The sequence below is a fragment of the Opisthocomus hoazin genome, chromosome 13 (assembly GCF_030867145.1).
Source record: "Opisthocomus hoazin isolate bOpiHoa1 chromosome 13, bOpiHoa1.hap1, whole genome shotgun sequence".
Classification (NCBI taxonomy): domain Eukaryota; kingdom Metazoa; phylum Chordata; class Aves; order Opisthocomiformes; family Opisthocomidae; genus Opisthocomus; species Opisthocomus hoazin.
The window spans coordinates 22,488,072-22,504,287 of NC_134426.1; the positions used below are offsets into that span (position 1 = coordinate 22,488,072).

At 47.1% G+C, this 16,216-nt stretch overlaps 1 protein-coding gene across 4 annotated transcripts in view; it reads right to left on the reverse strand.

Annotated features, from left to right (window-relative positions):
- Positions 1 to 16,216, reverse strand: part of ULK1 (unc-51 like autophagy activating kinase 1) — an 86,502-nt gene that overhangs the window by 18,989 nt on the left and 51,297 nt on the right. For all 4 annotated transcript variants that reach the window (XM_075434521.1, XM_075434520.1, XM_075434523.1 and 1 more), the window contains 5 exons: positions 12,763 to 12,851; positions 10,452 to 10,617; positions 7,290 to 7,350; positions 6,872 to 6,961; positions 2,681 to 2,806 (listed from right to left, as the gene is read on the reverse strand). In XM_075434521.1, the coding sequence (XP_075290636.1) occupies positions 2,681 to 2,806; positions 6,872 to 6,961; positions 7,290 to 7,350; positions 10,452 to 10,617; positions 12,763 to 12,851 (532 nt within the window). The remainder of the gene's footprint in view (positions 1 to 2,680; positions 2,807 to 6,871; positions 6,962 to 7,289; positions 7,351 to 10,451; positions 10,618 to 12,762; positions 12,852 to 16,216) is intronic.

Consider the following 16,216-nt stretch of genomic DNA (forward strand, 5'->3'; position numbering starts at 1 on the left):
TGAACGCTATTTATTGAAACGTCATTCTGCCTCTGCAGACTCCTTCACCAAGATTCCCATTACATTCCTCTACAGGAAAAAAGTCTTTTCATCAAATCTTTCGTTCTACTCTCAATTTGGAAACACTTTTTCCCTTGTTCAAACAACATTAGTTTCAGCCGGTAGGTGGTTTTCTGGACAGGAATCAATGAATATGCTGAAAAAACCCCTCTGTGCTCAAGCCACTGAAAGACGCTGTCACCGAGGTATCCTGCCTCCCCTCCCAGTGACGCTGCATGAAGCCGTCCACACGTATCCAAGCAGAAGGAACAAAGCCAGACGGGTGCAAGCAGGGCTGGCTACAGTACCCAGCAATGGCAAAAGTCACCCTGATGACGTGTCAGTACATCTACTCAACAACACTACTAGGTGTATGTTTTACTTCATGCCAAATTTCAGGGGGGGAACCCAAAAACCCCCCAAACCAAACACAAATCTATTTCAGTAGCTGAGATATAAGAGTTTGATTCACCGCTCCCCCATCTTCCCCCTTTTCAATGTGTTACTACATTTCTCAGCCAAATGAATCCAAGCTATATTCACATGCTTGGAAAAAAGGAAATCCTTTAAAATTTTAACCTAAAAATCACTTCTCTTCAGGTTGCTCCAGATTCAGAGGCCTAATGCTCATCAAGTGCCTGGCCCTGAATTAAAATGAATACACAACAAGGAGATGGACACCTGACAAGGAGAAGATACCTAGATGTTCAGTGGCAAAAAGTATTGCTCTCCCATGTTTTTAACTCTCCAGATTATGAGCCATGTGGAAGGCTGAATATTATCTATTGGGAACTTGCAGAAAAAAACCACCAGCTGACTGCCTCTGCTGAAAGATGTGGAATGTCAAATGCCACCCTACGAGATGTGGGATAAGCAAGCAAGCAGACGAGCAGGACAGGTGATGTGGCCAAAAGGACGCACACGTAATTACCACCTCAGCAAGCAGCGTATCAGTCCACAAACAAGCTACGTTACACCGGCATGCACCAGCCAGTCAGATGACAGCGGTCGATTTTTCAGAAACAAGAGTGTACATCCAGGTTCGTAATCAAACGAGCTGGCGAACATGACGAGGCACTCGGCTCTAATGGCCTATTTGGTACATCTGATGGAAAAGTGGAATCACATACTAAACGCCTGATGAAGATTTCTCCTTCCATTCCTGAAGGGTGTCTACTCAATTTGCTGATTAGAGGAAGTGACGGTGAGAGATAGATATGGCTTCCTGCGGCAGAAAAAGCCATGACGCCAGAGACTTTGAGCAGATGCTAAAAGCAGACTGTGAATCATCCTGATTGCGTCCATTCCTCGAGTTCCTCTGCAGCGACGATGCTAATCTCAACATTACACAGTGGTGACTAAAAGGAGCAAAACACGGCAGTTTGATCCCTGACTGGTAGCTGCGGGCTGTGAACCTGAACTCAGCAGCCATCAGCAGGCCTGGCTAGGTACAGTGTGCCTAGGGGCATCCTCTGCACCTTCTCCAGTGCTCTCACTTTACACATCACACGGATAACCAGGTGTGAGTTCCAACACCAACAGGGTCCACAAGTTTTGCCGTAAAAAATACCAGGCATGTAGTAAACAGGAAGGAGCTTACCACAAAACCTGCCACACGCTCAAAGACGTGAGCATAAAATAGTATTAAAGTAACCCTGGCACAAAACAATCTCTCTGCTGATCCCCAATTAGTATCAACATACTGTGTGTACTTCTGGGTCCACTTCAATACGACTTCTCCTGAATTCGGCTGGCTGAAGCCCAAACTTAGGCTGACACGGCTATTACCCTACTTCTGAAATCTAAACTTTAACTAATCCAGATCCTAAAGCAACTCCTCAAAAAAAAGACACGACACCTCACAGACACTTCTGTTTGAATGCCCCTGCATTCCAACTGTACCCCAGTCTACGAACTGGGCTGCCGCCATCAACCCAGATTTCAAACCTGTAAGAACCAGAAATTATACGTGAGGAGAGACAGAAACCCTATGTGTCTTAGAGATACAAGGCATTACCACTGAACTCAGAAGGTCAGCTGTGCGGCTGAAGGCTGGCATCCGGGTCTTCCTCACGGCCTTCAGAAAACGTGCTCTGCCTCACAGGCACAAATTGCTCATGATTTAACCAGTCCTGGCTGCATAACCACATTAATATGCAACTCGTGTAAGACACATCATCTATGGTGTGACGAGCTACAGGAACCAATTAAGGCAGTCAGGTAAGTTTTGTAGCCCCATCCACTTCAGTTGTTTATCTCAACTTTTTCCTTTCATAAAGGCATCTGCCAGACGGATGGTTCTCTCTGCTCGGACATCCAACCCACAGCTGGCATGGGAAAAGCTGTCAGCCTCAAAGGGGCCCTGCCTGTGCTGAAAGTCTCTCATACATGCACACAGACAAAATTTACAGTACACAGTAAACAAATGAATCTCAACACTGTTACAAAAATACCCCCAAACTATGTCACCACATAACACACACCACACTGGCTCCCCACGGCAAGGGGGAGAGCCCATCACACCGTGAAATTTTGAGACGTACAGAGCACAAGCTGTGAAGCAGTTTGTTTTACAACCCCCAAGCTGTCTTACAAGTGGCCCCGCACTGAGGTTACCCCTCGTCCCAGCCCCAGCACTCACCGTGGAGAGGCGTACTGGTGGGGAGACTGCAGGTTCTGCTCAATCCGCCGGTAGTTGTGAATCTGCGTTGGGACCGGAATGGGCACAGAGTGTCCGTACTTGCTGCTAGAGAACTGACCCGGCCGGCTGTTGGAAGGAGACAGACAAAGAAAGGCTCTTGTAAGGGGTGGGCCTTCACATGGGTAATTGGAGGTTTTATCTTCATAGAGCAACCATACACAGGGAGCGTCCCCTTGGCTGCTCTCGGCTTGTGGGTTTATACTGGGAGGTGGTTCAAAATCCTGCCAAGGGGAAGTGGCACCACACATCTCCTGAACACAGGGACCTTTCCTCCAGCACCATTCCCACCCACAGACTGAAGTCAAAACATACACCCGAGCACACCACTCCCTCCAGGAAAACGGGAGGCCTGCTATTTCAGGCCACAGCTGGCCTAGTTTCCCACAGCTTAGATCCACAGCCAAAGAGCACATCATTGAGCAGGGGCTAAACACTCCTGGCTCACAAAGGACACCAGCAGAGACTTCGCTGCCAAGAGCTACTTGCGATTCACGCAGAGGCACTGCTGCAGCAACAGCATCTCCATGAAAGTCTCAGCACGCCACAAAAAGAATACAACCTTGTGGTGTATATCAGGGTATTTGCAAGTTAACTATAGGGTGGAGAAGGCAACTCAGGAAAGAATAAATTTGGGGGCAGGCGCTGTTATCTATACACTCATTCAGATCAGCTAGAATACCACACACACAAAATGGGACAGGCCCGTTCTGCAAACGTCAGACTTCTTTCTAGTTCCACCCAAGCAGGTTAATCAGCTCACGTCTGGTATCTGTTCCCCTGGGTGACAGTTTCCCCTGTTACTCTTTGCCTGCACACCATGCTATATACAAATCACGCTACACAAAACCCATGCAAACATCACATTTAACTAAGTAGGCGCCTAAAGTCTTTTCCCAAAGGCTCCAGAATTCTAGGATTAATTGCCATGGCAATGCTATTTAGAACTGCCAACACCAATTGTTGCACAATTACAGAAAGATCTTCTTGGTAATGAAGGCTTCTGCAGCCTTCCTTGCTGTCAGTCAAGGACACAGGCCTGGGACTGCCCTGAGAAGCGGGAAGCATCACTTCTTTGGGTCTAACACTTGGAGTGGAAGTGTTTTACATAAGATGAAAGGAGATATAATAATTCAGCAAGAACGTACATGCGTGCACAGAGAAAGACAGAAGGGTTTGTGTCTTCTTTGGCAAAGCATCCCATTATCAGAATTTCTTTTTCGGGGAAGGTCAACAGTACTCTGTGGTTTACAGTGACAGTATTGAACAAAGCTGATCTGACGGAATGTGTCTGCAGATCTCCACCCTGTGCACATGAAACACTCCTCCATCATAAGAGAGCCAAATAACTGAAAGAGATCTTTCATCAAGGCCGAAAGAACAAAATGTGATTCCGATTTCTTCATTCCTCTCTCAGCATGTCTACCGATTTTTTAAGTTCTATATATCCCTCCTTATTTCTTCCACCAAGAGAGCAGACTTTTAATCTGATGCCTGTCTCCAAAACACAGCATGGAAGCCTTGATTCTTCATTGACACCCCATAAAATAAAGGCATTCAAGACTTCTGATTGCTCAGCGGAAGGATGAGGCTTTGGTCTCTCTGCCTTCCATCGGTGTAAGACATGGAGTCAGACAGACATAGAGTGAACAGAGCTTTAACCAAGAAACCTGAGGGTTCATATCAAACCTTATACATATCCCGATTTGCAGCATAACTTTCAAACACTGTCTCTTCAATCTGGCAAAATCACTTGGGGGAAAAGAAGTTCTCAGGTGAAATGATCCCCCTCTCTCCAAGAGCTACAAGAAGTCCTTAAAGGAGTCAGGTTTCTCCACAAAGCGCAAGTTGCAAAAGAAAGCATCCAAATGAGGTGACATATACTAAACCTGCTAACTGGCCTCAAGCCTTAAAGACTACGATTGACCATAAATTTGCAAAGATCAAGAGATAAAGCTGGGAGAGGAAGTTTAGTTCCTTGGCAGTAATTAAAAGCTCTTTGAAAATGGTATTAAATCCATTGCTGTGGGATACATCCAAGGAAGCATGTTTTGTTATCAAGCATCTTCAACAAGGAAGTGTTTAAAAAAGAGAAAAAGCTCACCTGTCAGCATATTTTAGTTCTGCCTAGCCCTTACTCTCTTATTCAGTAAAGAACAAGGAAGGCCGCTCTAGAGTGTAGCGTGACTTCCTGAGGAAAACCCACTGCCGGCCACTCTAAAATAGCCTTTGCTTTCTGTCCTAGTTGGACTGCACCCAGTGCTGCTTGCTAGCCTCACACGAAAGGGAGAACTGCTGCTTCTGAGTGAGCAAAGACAGAGAGAAAATCAGGAGTCCTCTGCACCAGTGAAGCCAAATGCTGAACCAAGGGCCTCGTGACATCTACAGTGAAGGGCACTGAAGCCCATGTTCATAATTATTAAGGACATGGCTGGGTGGCACCTGCTTAAAGCCCTTTCAGGGGACAGATCAAAGCTCATGCTTTACACTCTAGATTCAGAGTGACTGCTCCCTTCTTTCATTACTTATGTCTTACTCCCCATCATGGACAGGGTAGCAAGTAACTTTTCTATCTGCTTTGAAGAAATACTGAAAAGTGGGAAGTAGCGCTACAGGGTTCGGCATCTGCTCCACACAAGCTGCTGGGAATGAGTAGGAGAGACAGTGAGAGCAGAAACATGTTTAGATGATAGCCACTGGCATTGACTTGCCACCTTGCGATCCAGTAAAATACGACGAGGCCAGTTTGGTAAAGACAGTAGTGAATAGTGAAAAGTGGGCAGCGTTTGTAGTCAACTTCCATGAATTACCACTCTCTGCTGTCCAGAAACAAGGCCAAATCCTTTAATACTGATCCCCAGAATGCAAAGGAATCAGTTAAGGAATAAGCTGTTACAAAGCTTAGCAGGCGATGGCATTAAGTAGCCTCACGTAATTAAACTCCACACTGTGGTATGCGCTTGCCAATTAATCTGCTCACGTCAGCAAGGCTTTCAGCTGTATTCTTTTACTTTAAATTTGTATGCTTTGAAGCTATGTTTTGTCATTTTCTGGGCTCTGCTTATGTGACGTGTGTTCAACACACAGCCTGGGACTACACTGCCTTCTTGAGAAAGATTTTAGGGTCATCCGTCTCTCCGTGTGAAATCTCCTTCAGTCCTCCTCCCCCAACACGTCCCCTGTTGACAGAAGAGAAGACGAAAGCTGTCCTGCTTCCCCAGCAGGCAGGAACGAGACGGGAAGCAACACCGCCAGCTCCCTGTACGCTAAGCACAGACCCTAACGCTTCAAGCTCTAAAGTCAATGGGATCGCCGTCCACAGACCATGAGTGGCTTCTGAACACAAACATGTCTGGAGGCACTGGTGCTGCTGGGCGGCTGGTGCTGTTGTGTGTGGGTGGCTGTCACCTACGACATTTCTAAAGGCTAAAGCTGAGTCGACAGCAACTGGTTTAGTTGGAACTGAACCTACGCCTCGTTGCACTTGTTACTCCTGCTCCTGCATCCTCCATTACCAAACAAGCCCCATGTTGCAGCATTGCTTTATACCAGCGTAGTGCAAGGAGATGTTCGGAGCTTCAAGCAAACTACAAACATCTAGGCAGGCCCACATCTGTCCTTCAACAGCAAGGGGAGAAGAGCAACACCCCTCCACATCTGCCCTCCTGCCCTTTGCCCAGTAATTCAAGCCCATAGTAGCTTCAGCCTTGGCTGAAGTGTTGTGCTCTAATTCACTGCATAAATTCAGAAGGAAAGGTCTTTAGCTGGAATACTGACTGCCTCTGCAGGCCAAGCACAGAGGGGATGAGTAGCACATACATGCCGGTGGAGAGCATTTAATTTCTTGCTTGAGAATAATCCCTGGCGCCCCAGGGAAGAGAGTTAATTCCGGCCCCACTGCATTCCCTCCTAGTGCCTCCTGAAGGCCTAAAGAGGGAGAGAGAGGCTCTGTGGTTGGGACTGACCAGTGCCTGAGGCTGAGGAGTTTCTCCTGGGTGTTTCTTATTACCCCTTAACTAAAGGGGAGATGTGGATCTTGCCCAGCACACCAACATCTGTAAAATCCCCTCCTGGAAGTCAATGGGTGTTTAATAGATCAATGTTGCATAGTCATGACTGAACAGTCTTTCTTACCTGGACGGGCTTGGAGAACTGCTATATGGGGGTGAAGGAGACGGTGTCCTTCCCTGGCTTTCCAAGCCTGCTGAAGTCACCAGAGAACTCCTGAAGAACGACAGAAAGGAAAGAACCCAGCTGTCAGAGGGGAACCAACCCCGCTCCCTGTCGCCTACAGGGCACAGTAGCAGAGCTGCGTCTGCCCAGCACGTCATGGGAGCCCTGGGGACTGTCACGTTGCCCCACAGACGCGGCTGTTCAGGTGCCACATGCTGATGGTCAAATGGAACATGATCAGAACCAGGCAGGTGACAGTCATCCTTGAAGCAACAGCTAACTCAGCAGCATCTTTCGTCCCATCCACCAGCACCCAAAAGTCCCTCGTGCACAGTACGCTCCAGTGGCTGAACAACTTCAGCTGCCTTGGTGCTCTTACCCGCTGTACATCAGACTGTCTTGGATCGGTTTCCCTCCTGCAGCCTCAACAGTCAAATCACCTGAGGAACAAGGAAGTACAGAAACATATTAATTCTAGATCATTTTCTTTAAAAATCTTTATATATTTAGAGCAACAGATTTTGGGTAGAATTTCCTACTCTTCCAGGACCCACCGAATTGCTTCTGAGGTCAACATTTTGCCAAATACGAGTGAGCTGAAGCTGATATGGATGCTGCTGATCCTTGTATCTTGAAGGTTTAAAAGATTCAGGCTGAAAGGGAGCCCTTTCGGCAGGGGGCTAAAACCTGGCAGTATCATTTGGGGCAACGGGTATATGCCCACTTGGTGCAAGCAATTAGCTACTTTGCAAAAAGACAGTGGTACACGCTGCACGCCGGGCTTTGAAACATCCACGTCCCAAGTGGCAAGAATCCAGGGCAGCTGGGTACACAACCCAGGGGAGTTTGTGCCTTTGCCAAAACATCTGAACACTGGAAATCTGACTACCACAAGACATGCATGTACTGGCCCCATCACTGTTCCCAGGAAAAATACCCATGCCACCAAGCTCTTTCTTATCTTAAGGACTGCACAAGAGAGACCTTTCACAGATTCCAGTGCTGCCCCTCTGAACTCCTGTTATCATAGAATCATAGGTTGGAAAAGACCTCTAAGATTATCAAGTCCAACCAACCACCCAACAGCACCATGCCCACTAAACCATATCCTGAAGTGCCATATCTACACGTTTTTTAAACACCTCCAGGGATGGGGACTCCACCACCTCCCTAGGCAGCCTGTTCCAATGTCTGACCACTCTTTCAGTAGAGGAATCTTTCCTAAAATCTAATCTAAACTTTCCCTGACTCAGCTTGAGGCCATTGCCTCTCGTCCTATCACTAGTTAGTTGGGAGTAGCGACCAACACCCACCTCACTACAACCTCCTTTCAGGTAGCTGTAGAGAGCAATAAGGTCCCCCCTCAGCCTCCTCTTCTCCAGGCTAAACAGCCCCAGTTCCCTCAGCTGCTCCTCATAAGACTTGTTCTCTAGACCCTTCACCAGCCTCACTGTCCTTCTCTGGACATGCTCCAGCAACTCAGTGTCCTTCTTGTAGTGAGGGGCCCAAAACTGAATACAGTACTCCAGGTGCAACCTCACCAGTGCCGAGTACAGGGGCACGATCACCTCCCTGCTCCTGCTTTTCCTGGTACAAGCCAGAATGCCATTGGCCTTCTTGGCCACCTGGGCACACTGCTGGCTCATGTTCAGCTGGCTGTTGATCAACACCCCAAGGTCCTTTTCCACCAGGCAGCTTTCCAGCCACTCCTCCCCAAGCCTGTAGCGTTGCATGGGGTTGGTGTGACCGAAGGGCAGGACCCGGCATTTGGCCTTGTTGAACCTCATACAGTTGACCTCAGCCCATTGACTCAGTCTGTCCAGATCCCTCTGCAGAGCCCTCCCACCCTCAAGCAGATCGACACTCCCGCCCAGCTTGGTGTCATCTGCAAACTTACTGAGGATGCCCTCAATCCCCTCATCCAGATCATTGATAAAGAAGTTAAACAAGACTGGATCCAAAACCGAGCCTGGGGACCACTACTTGTGACTGGCCACCAGCTGGATTTAACTCCATTCATGACCACTCTCTGTGCTCAGTCATTCAGCCAGTTCTTTATCCAGTGAAGAGTACACCCATCCAAACCACGGGCATCTAGTTTCTCTAGGTGGATGCTGTGGGGAACAGCGTCAAAGGCCTTACTAAAGTCCAGGTAGACAATATCCACAGCCTTTCCCTCATCCAGTAGGCGGGTCACCTGGTCATACAAGGAGATCAAGTTGGTCAAGCAGGACCAGCCTTTCATGAACCCATGCTGGCTGGGTCTGATCCTCTGGTTGTCCTTCACATGCCTGGTGAGCGCACTCAGGATGAATCGCTCCATAATCTTGCCTGGCACCGAGGTCAGGCTGACAGGCCTGTGGTTCCCAGGATTCTCCTTCCAGTCCTTCTTGTAGATGAGTGTCACACTGGTGATTCTCCAGTCATCTGGGACCTCCCCTGTTAGCCAGGACTGCTGACAGATGATGGACAGTGGCTTGGCCAGCTCCTCCGCCAGTTCCCTCAGCACTCTTGGGTGGATCCCATCTGGTCCCACAGACTTGTAAGTGTCCAGGTGGCATAGCAGGTCATTAACTGCTTCCTCCTGGATCATGGGAGGTTCATTCCACACTACTTCCCTATCTTCCAGCACTGGCGGCTGACTACCCTGGGAATAACCAGTCTGACTATTAAGGACTGAGGAGAAGAAGGCATTAAGTACCTCAGCCTTTTCCTCATCCTTGTTGGCAATATTCCCCCTCGCATCTAATAAGGGATGGAGACTCTCCTTGGCCCTCTTTTTGTTGTTGATGTATTTTTAAAAACATTTTTTGTTGTCCCTTACAACACAAGTAGTGCAACTTGGGCAGGAAGAATCAGTATTTATCAGCAAGTTCCAACCCAGCAAAGCATCAGATACACGGTCAATGTTGAACAATATCCTTCTGCTGGTTAAGTAAGGACTAGTGCATGGACACACTCAGGCACATGGCTGAAGTGGGCACCTGGCCTCTATATACATAGTTATTTTCAAGCAATTCCTATCGAAGCATAAACACATGGAGGTGCTAAAATTAAATTCAAGATGTTTGAAGAAAAAGCCAACATCTTTTATTTTTTCTCAGGGATTTTTTTCCAAGTATAAAACCCATCTTGCTAGCTGAAATCCTGTCTTGGATTGTGATGCTGAGTGAAACTGAAGACAGGATGACATGGAAACGGCTTCTGTGAGAGGAAGACTTCTCCTTGTAAGCCTATTTATCTTCTCTTCCAGTTGGATTTCGAAATTCAATCTCTTACTGAGATCCCCAAGTAATCTTCTCTCTCAAATCCTATATTTGAAGGTAATTACAAAATGTCCTACGAAACTAGCCAGGGAGACGTATGTCTCTTCCAGCTTGAGAACAAAATCATTCCTGTTTTCCATTTTTTGAATCCTGAGATTCAAAAGCATTCAGTCAATATAGACAGGTTTAATTACTCCTTCAACTTTCTAGTAACTATCCTTAACACCCACACCCCTCTCTGCTCAGAACGTCTGCGCCTCCAGAAACCAGCTTACTTGAGAGCTGTGCTGGGACCATAACGAAGTCATCTGTGTCGCAGGACGAATTCTTACTGCTGCTTCCAGCAGAGTCCTTCGATCCATGCAGAAAGCCGGGGGAATCCTGGGTAGGAGACGCCAGCGCCTTCTCCTGCAGCTGCTGCTGCATCTCTCCAAGGGACTGCTAATGCAAGAAGAAAACAAACACTGGCTTCAGCACAGCTACTTCATCATTCTGCTCGATCCCTCAAACTGAGCTGTACAAGGCTACAAGCAACATTTTGCTGACAAACCAGCGCTGATAGTTTGCCAGAAGCAGCTGTTTAGTTCACTGAAAAGGAACAGCCTTTTATGTCCATGTCAGAACAACACATCTCCTGTTACACAAAACATACGACCAGCGTGTCTGATGCTCCCCAGATAAGAAAAATTCACTTGAGGTATTACATCCTTCTGCTAAGGCTTTCTGGATCAACCACGCATTTTCTACCCACTCAATTCAGTACAGCCACAAAACAGAGCAGAGCCTTCAGAGGTGTTTTTGGTTGGTCTTTCAGCTTACCTTTTTTTAATCTGTTTTCAAACATTACACATCTGGTCTCTATTCACGCTTTTGCACTAAGCAGCACTCGGGAACATGTACATAAGTGTCCAGGCACTTTTGGGACAACCCTGTTTTGCTGTAGTGCTGATAAGGAGTTAAAGAATGGTCTGAAGGAGACGTAGCATTCAAGAGATGAACACCTCAGCCATCAGAAGCAGGACAGAACTTGAGAAGTCCCATTTTCCCTTTGCCTTCAGCCAAACGATAGATAGCCCCACAATCCTCACGTTTTACAAGGAAATGGAGGAGGCTGGATGGTTTAAGAAAGCTTTGAGACAGCTGAACTGCCCACTGAGCAGGTCACAGACAACCTTTATCCTAATGCATGTTTCAGCTGAGAAATACTTGAATTCCCTTTCACTTGGGCCCTATTTAGACCTTGTTCGCGCCCCAGAGACTCTCCTGCTGTCCCAGTGGGGGCTGATTCTCACCGTACACACAGTACATACAAGCAGAAGCAATCTTGCGCTATCAAAGTTGTCTCTTTTCCACCCAACCTGCTAGCTCTGCCCTGCAGACACGGGTTTTTTCACATGCCAAGCCAGCACACCTCCCTCGGCAAAACTGCAACAGGCAGAGCAGGACCGGTGCAGTACCCTTCTAAGGCGGGGTCCTCCCAAGTCTGGCAGTGAGTCTGCACCATCCCTGAGCTTCCCAAACCAGGAAAGCTCAGGGGAGAGAGTTTGCTTTTTGCACCACCTGCCCATTCCTGGAGCTTTATGGTCAGGAGAGCCTCAGCCAACAACCCTCTACCCAAGGCTGCAGGAGGGAAGGTGCTTTTGGAGATAAAGTTATGCAACCATCAGAGGAGAGCAGACCTCTCCCCTCTGTTCAGCCCACATCATAAGCAGCTGCACCACCTTCAGACAGTGCCTCTCAGCCTTTCCGAGACCAGGCCCTCACTGCAGATACAATCTCTTCCATGAACTTGGAAAGAAAGATTCAGCCATGGCACTCCTTGAAGGAGGATGAGAAGCCTTGGCCCAGTGAAACTCAGAGCAAAAAAGCAGCGGTTCCAGGGAGGAACAAATTCAGACCTTCTCCCTTCCCCTACGCGTGACACCACTGGCATTCCTGAGTTCAAAGTCAAAACGCAGTTTTCACCAAGAGCCTCCAAAAACAAGCTCTCAGTTTAGTGAGCTGGAGGAATGTCGCGTCACTGGTCAGTTAACACTCTGCCTTCCAGATAAGTTTTCATCATTTCAGGTAACCAAAGAGAAAACCCGTCAGTTCTGATCATCTCTCAAAAGACTAGTGGACCATGCAGGTCCGGTCTGAGCAAACAGCTTTGCTGAAGGTCCCTCTGTGGCACCTGGGGATGCTGGTCAGACAGGTGGAGGGTCACCTCACGCAGGACGGTGGACACGCTGTCAGGCTGCAGAGACTTTGCCTGAAAACAGAGAACTTGCAGCCAAGTAAGCAGCGCTACACCCTGCATTAGTGACTTGTTTTTGGTTCCATGGAGCTTTCCACCTCTGCCAAGACAAGCTAGTGTCTTATTTCATAAAAGCTTTTCAGATAACAGGCAAATTGAAATATTTCTTGTGGAGAGAAAGACAACCTTCAGGATCCAAACTAAACAGACTGGAGAAGACATTGAACAAAACCCAGGCAGAACTGTTCAGTGACTTGCACCAGAAGACAGCAAAAGCAGAGACCTTGTTTCAAAGCAAGCAAGCAAGGAGACCACGAACCCAAGCAGTGTATCCTCTGAGCTGTACTTACGGGAGGTGATGCCAGGTGGGAAGTAGAGGAGCTGCTGGAGGAACTACCGGAGCCTGAACTGGGGTAAGAAGGCATTGGCACAGAAGCAGCTAAAAACAGCCAAAGACAAAACCAAAACAAGTTGTCATATGAAAATTAATCAACAATAAAAGGTCTTTTTCATCTTTTCCCATGAGGTTTCTCTCATGTACCATCATGTATCTCATGTATCAGATGTGGCCAATTAAAGAAGGACAAAAGAAAAATAAGCAATCTGTTCAGTTACATGATTCACACCCATCCAGTCCTCCACATGCTATTTCACTGTTCTAGCTCTTGGGGTGGAAGGTCTCAGAAGATCTGACCAAGGTCAGATGTCCACTCAACAGCTGCCCTACACAGGTAGCTAGATGGTTTCTGCCCTAAAGAGCCTCCAAAGCATCTTTGCAAATGAAGGGAAAGATAAACAGAAAACTGGACTGAGTTACTCATGTTGGTGGCAGAGGTCAGAAGCTAGACCCGACCCTTACAGTTTCTTCTTTGTCAAACCTTGTGGCTTAGCACACATACATCACGTTAAACACATGCCTTATGCCTGCTGCCCAAACAGTCACCTGGGCACTCCAGGGCACATGCTAGAAAGACATCTACCCCTCCCTGAGAATTAATCATTCCACAAGGAAATAGTTCTTTGCTTCCTACACCTCAACACATTCTCCCTCAGTCACTTTGGCAAGTTAAAGAGGTTTTGCTTATTTAATCTCTTTGTACAGAACTTGTTCCACAGCACTGGCTGTTCTTGCATCCCTTCTTTTTCTGTTCTGTTGTTCAATATAAGAACTGCCCATTTATTAACTTCATTGCTGAAGTGGCTTTTGTAACCCTCACAGAGGCATAAAGCTCACACTGAAAGGACTAGTTAGCATTGACCTTCTGGCAGAAGAGATAATTAAGGTGTCACAGGAGAAAAGAATATTTAACTCCAATGACTCCAAGTGAGGTTCAGTAAATGACTTAGAAGAGCTCTGCTCAACGAGCCAAAGGTAACACTGGCTTTTTAACAGACTTTGAAGTATTTAGTGGTTCAAATTCCCCAGCCCACCTGCACAAGACTGAACGGTGCAGAAGTTGCAGAACCATCCCAGCACCCCCACTTCAAGGCAGTGTGAAGTCAGATTTTACTCTGCAAGTCATTCAAATACCAAAATGGCTAAGACAGAGATCAGAGGCAATGCTTAAGAGAGGAGAGGAACACGTCGCTTTGCTTCTCTTCCATTGTGCTGGCAGAGAATCAGCACCTCATATCAGATTTCTGCCTTTGCAGGATCTGTGCTAGTGACTCCATACTTAATACCAGGAGGGGTAATAACACCTAGAAGAAGAATACTTCTGTTTGAAGTAAAATGACGTCTGCCATTGACTGCATTAGACACCACAAAGTACTTACTCTGTTCAACCAGCTAGAAAACAAAAAGTACTTCTCTCTCAATTAACCGTTGAAACAGTGTTCTAATGATAAAAGAATGGGAAAATACGCCTTTTAATAAAAGGCTTTGAGAAGTCTTTCCATCTAGCCTTATCAAAGAAGGTTAAAGGATGACTAGACCAGTGTCTCCCAGCAGAAAGAGGGCAATCACTTAGATGCTGAATTCCTCCGTCTGACAGAGAGGTAACAAGATCCAACAACAGGAAAACGAAGCCAAAGAAATGTAGACTTAAAATATGTTTTAACATAAGTAATTAACTGCTGTAACTTTAACCAGGGTCACAGCGATCTCTTCCACCCTTTGCTAACATTAACAAAAACTGAATGTTTTTCTGAAGAGGTCAAGTTCTATTGCAAATAGAGGTGGATTCTGCTGACTGCTGGGGCCTGTGCAGTAGGAAGCCATCGTGGGACGGCCGCGTGGGGCCAGTGCGCAGCGCCACTCACACGCGCAGATGCCTTCCCCTCTTGTGTCAGACCGCACCGGCAGCGCTCAGTCCACCAGCATTTTGAGGGTTAGGTCCGTAACGAAAATAAACCTTTCCAAAGCTTTGTGAGAGGCTGCATTTCAGCTTCTGTATCTATTCTATGCTTGATCTTGTGCCCTCCATGGGCTGTGCTGTCAAAACACACTGCCCTGGCTCCCGTAAAGGAACTGGGACTGCAGTGCCCTGCATGTGGGTATTCTGGAAGATCGGTCAGGGCTTGGCATGGAGAGCTACACCACCTGCGTGCCACACGCTCTTCCAGCACAGCTGGTTCCCACTCCCCACACTCAGGGAACCCACACAGAGGGCCGAGAACTTGCCCGTGAAATGGAGAGCTCTGTCCTGCCTGCACCACACCGCTGCCGATCTCCGCAGCCTTCCCACTGAGCCTGCGGAGCAACACCTAGCACCTTCCCTAGGTATTTACCACCAGAAATCGGGGGGGCAGGGGGGGGCACCAAAAATTCTCCCCTTTTTTATCCTGCCAGCCGTTACAGAACAATTCACCCTTGTACAGACAGACCTTCCTCTAATGAAAAGGCACTTTTAAGAAAAGGTAACTGATTTCTTAACTGTATCCACAGATGCCTGCTGCAAGACTTGCATCACCATTCATTTTTCCTGGAATCCGTATTTTTGTTAAAGTCATTTCAGTTCTCTCTCAAGGTCCCCTCCACTCTGTTTTGGTTCTGTGTTTATTATTGATTTAAATCTGGCTGGAATTGAGACTTTTCTATTTTTGTCTGTTTACTTTGGACAGCTTATTATTAATCTAGGAAGGAAGATAAGCAGGCAGACCTTGCCACTATCATCTGAAACTCATGTTAAAACACTATCTGCATGAAGCACATCTTTAGATACAGCCTCTATTAATCATATTCTTATATATAACCCTGAAAACTCCCCACATTCACACTGTAATGCTGTGAGGTCTAACTCAGCAGGTCCTGACACTAAAATTGGACTTCTGCGCATGCAGAACCACGAGGTTTGGCTCTGACAAACCCTCCCTGACCCCCATGTCCCTGCTGGGGCATTTTTCAGCGTCAGCCACATAGGACAGCTGGAAAGCAAGATGCTTGCTTCCACCTCCTCCGCACACCCAGGCACTCCCAGTTAGAAATTAAAAAGGGTGCAAACACTTGGCTCATCATGTTTTCAGCTCAATGCGGGGAATGTTAACATGGTTTGTAGGCCCCCACCCAAATCCAAAAATTGCTGGATTGTAATTGTAATGTAAATAAGTCTGTTTTCATAATTGTCCTCTCCAACTTGTCCCAGCAACAAAACAGTCATCCTGTACATTGCGTAACCAACACCAACTGGTTTCAAATGGGAGAGCTGGGCTCTGTAAAGGCAAGCCTGTGCTCCAGCTGTGTGGATCTTGATACTGGATCCTACACCTGCAAAAATCACTTCTGACACATCATCCTACCAGGGGCTTGGTTGCCCTAAAAATAGCCAAGCCTCAAGCTCTATATAAAAGCTTTATTTGGAACCC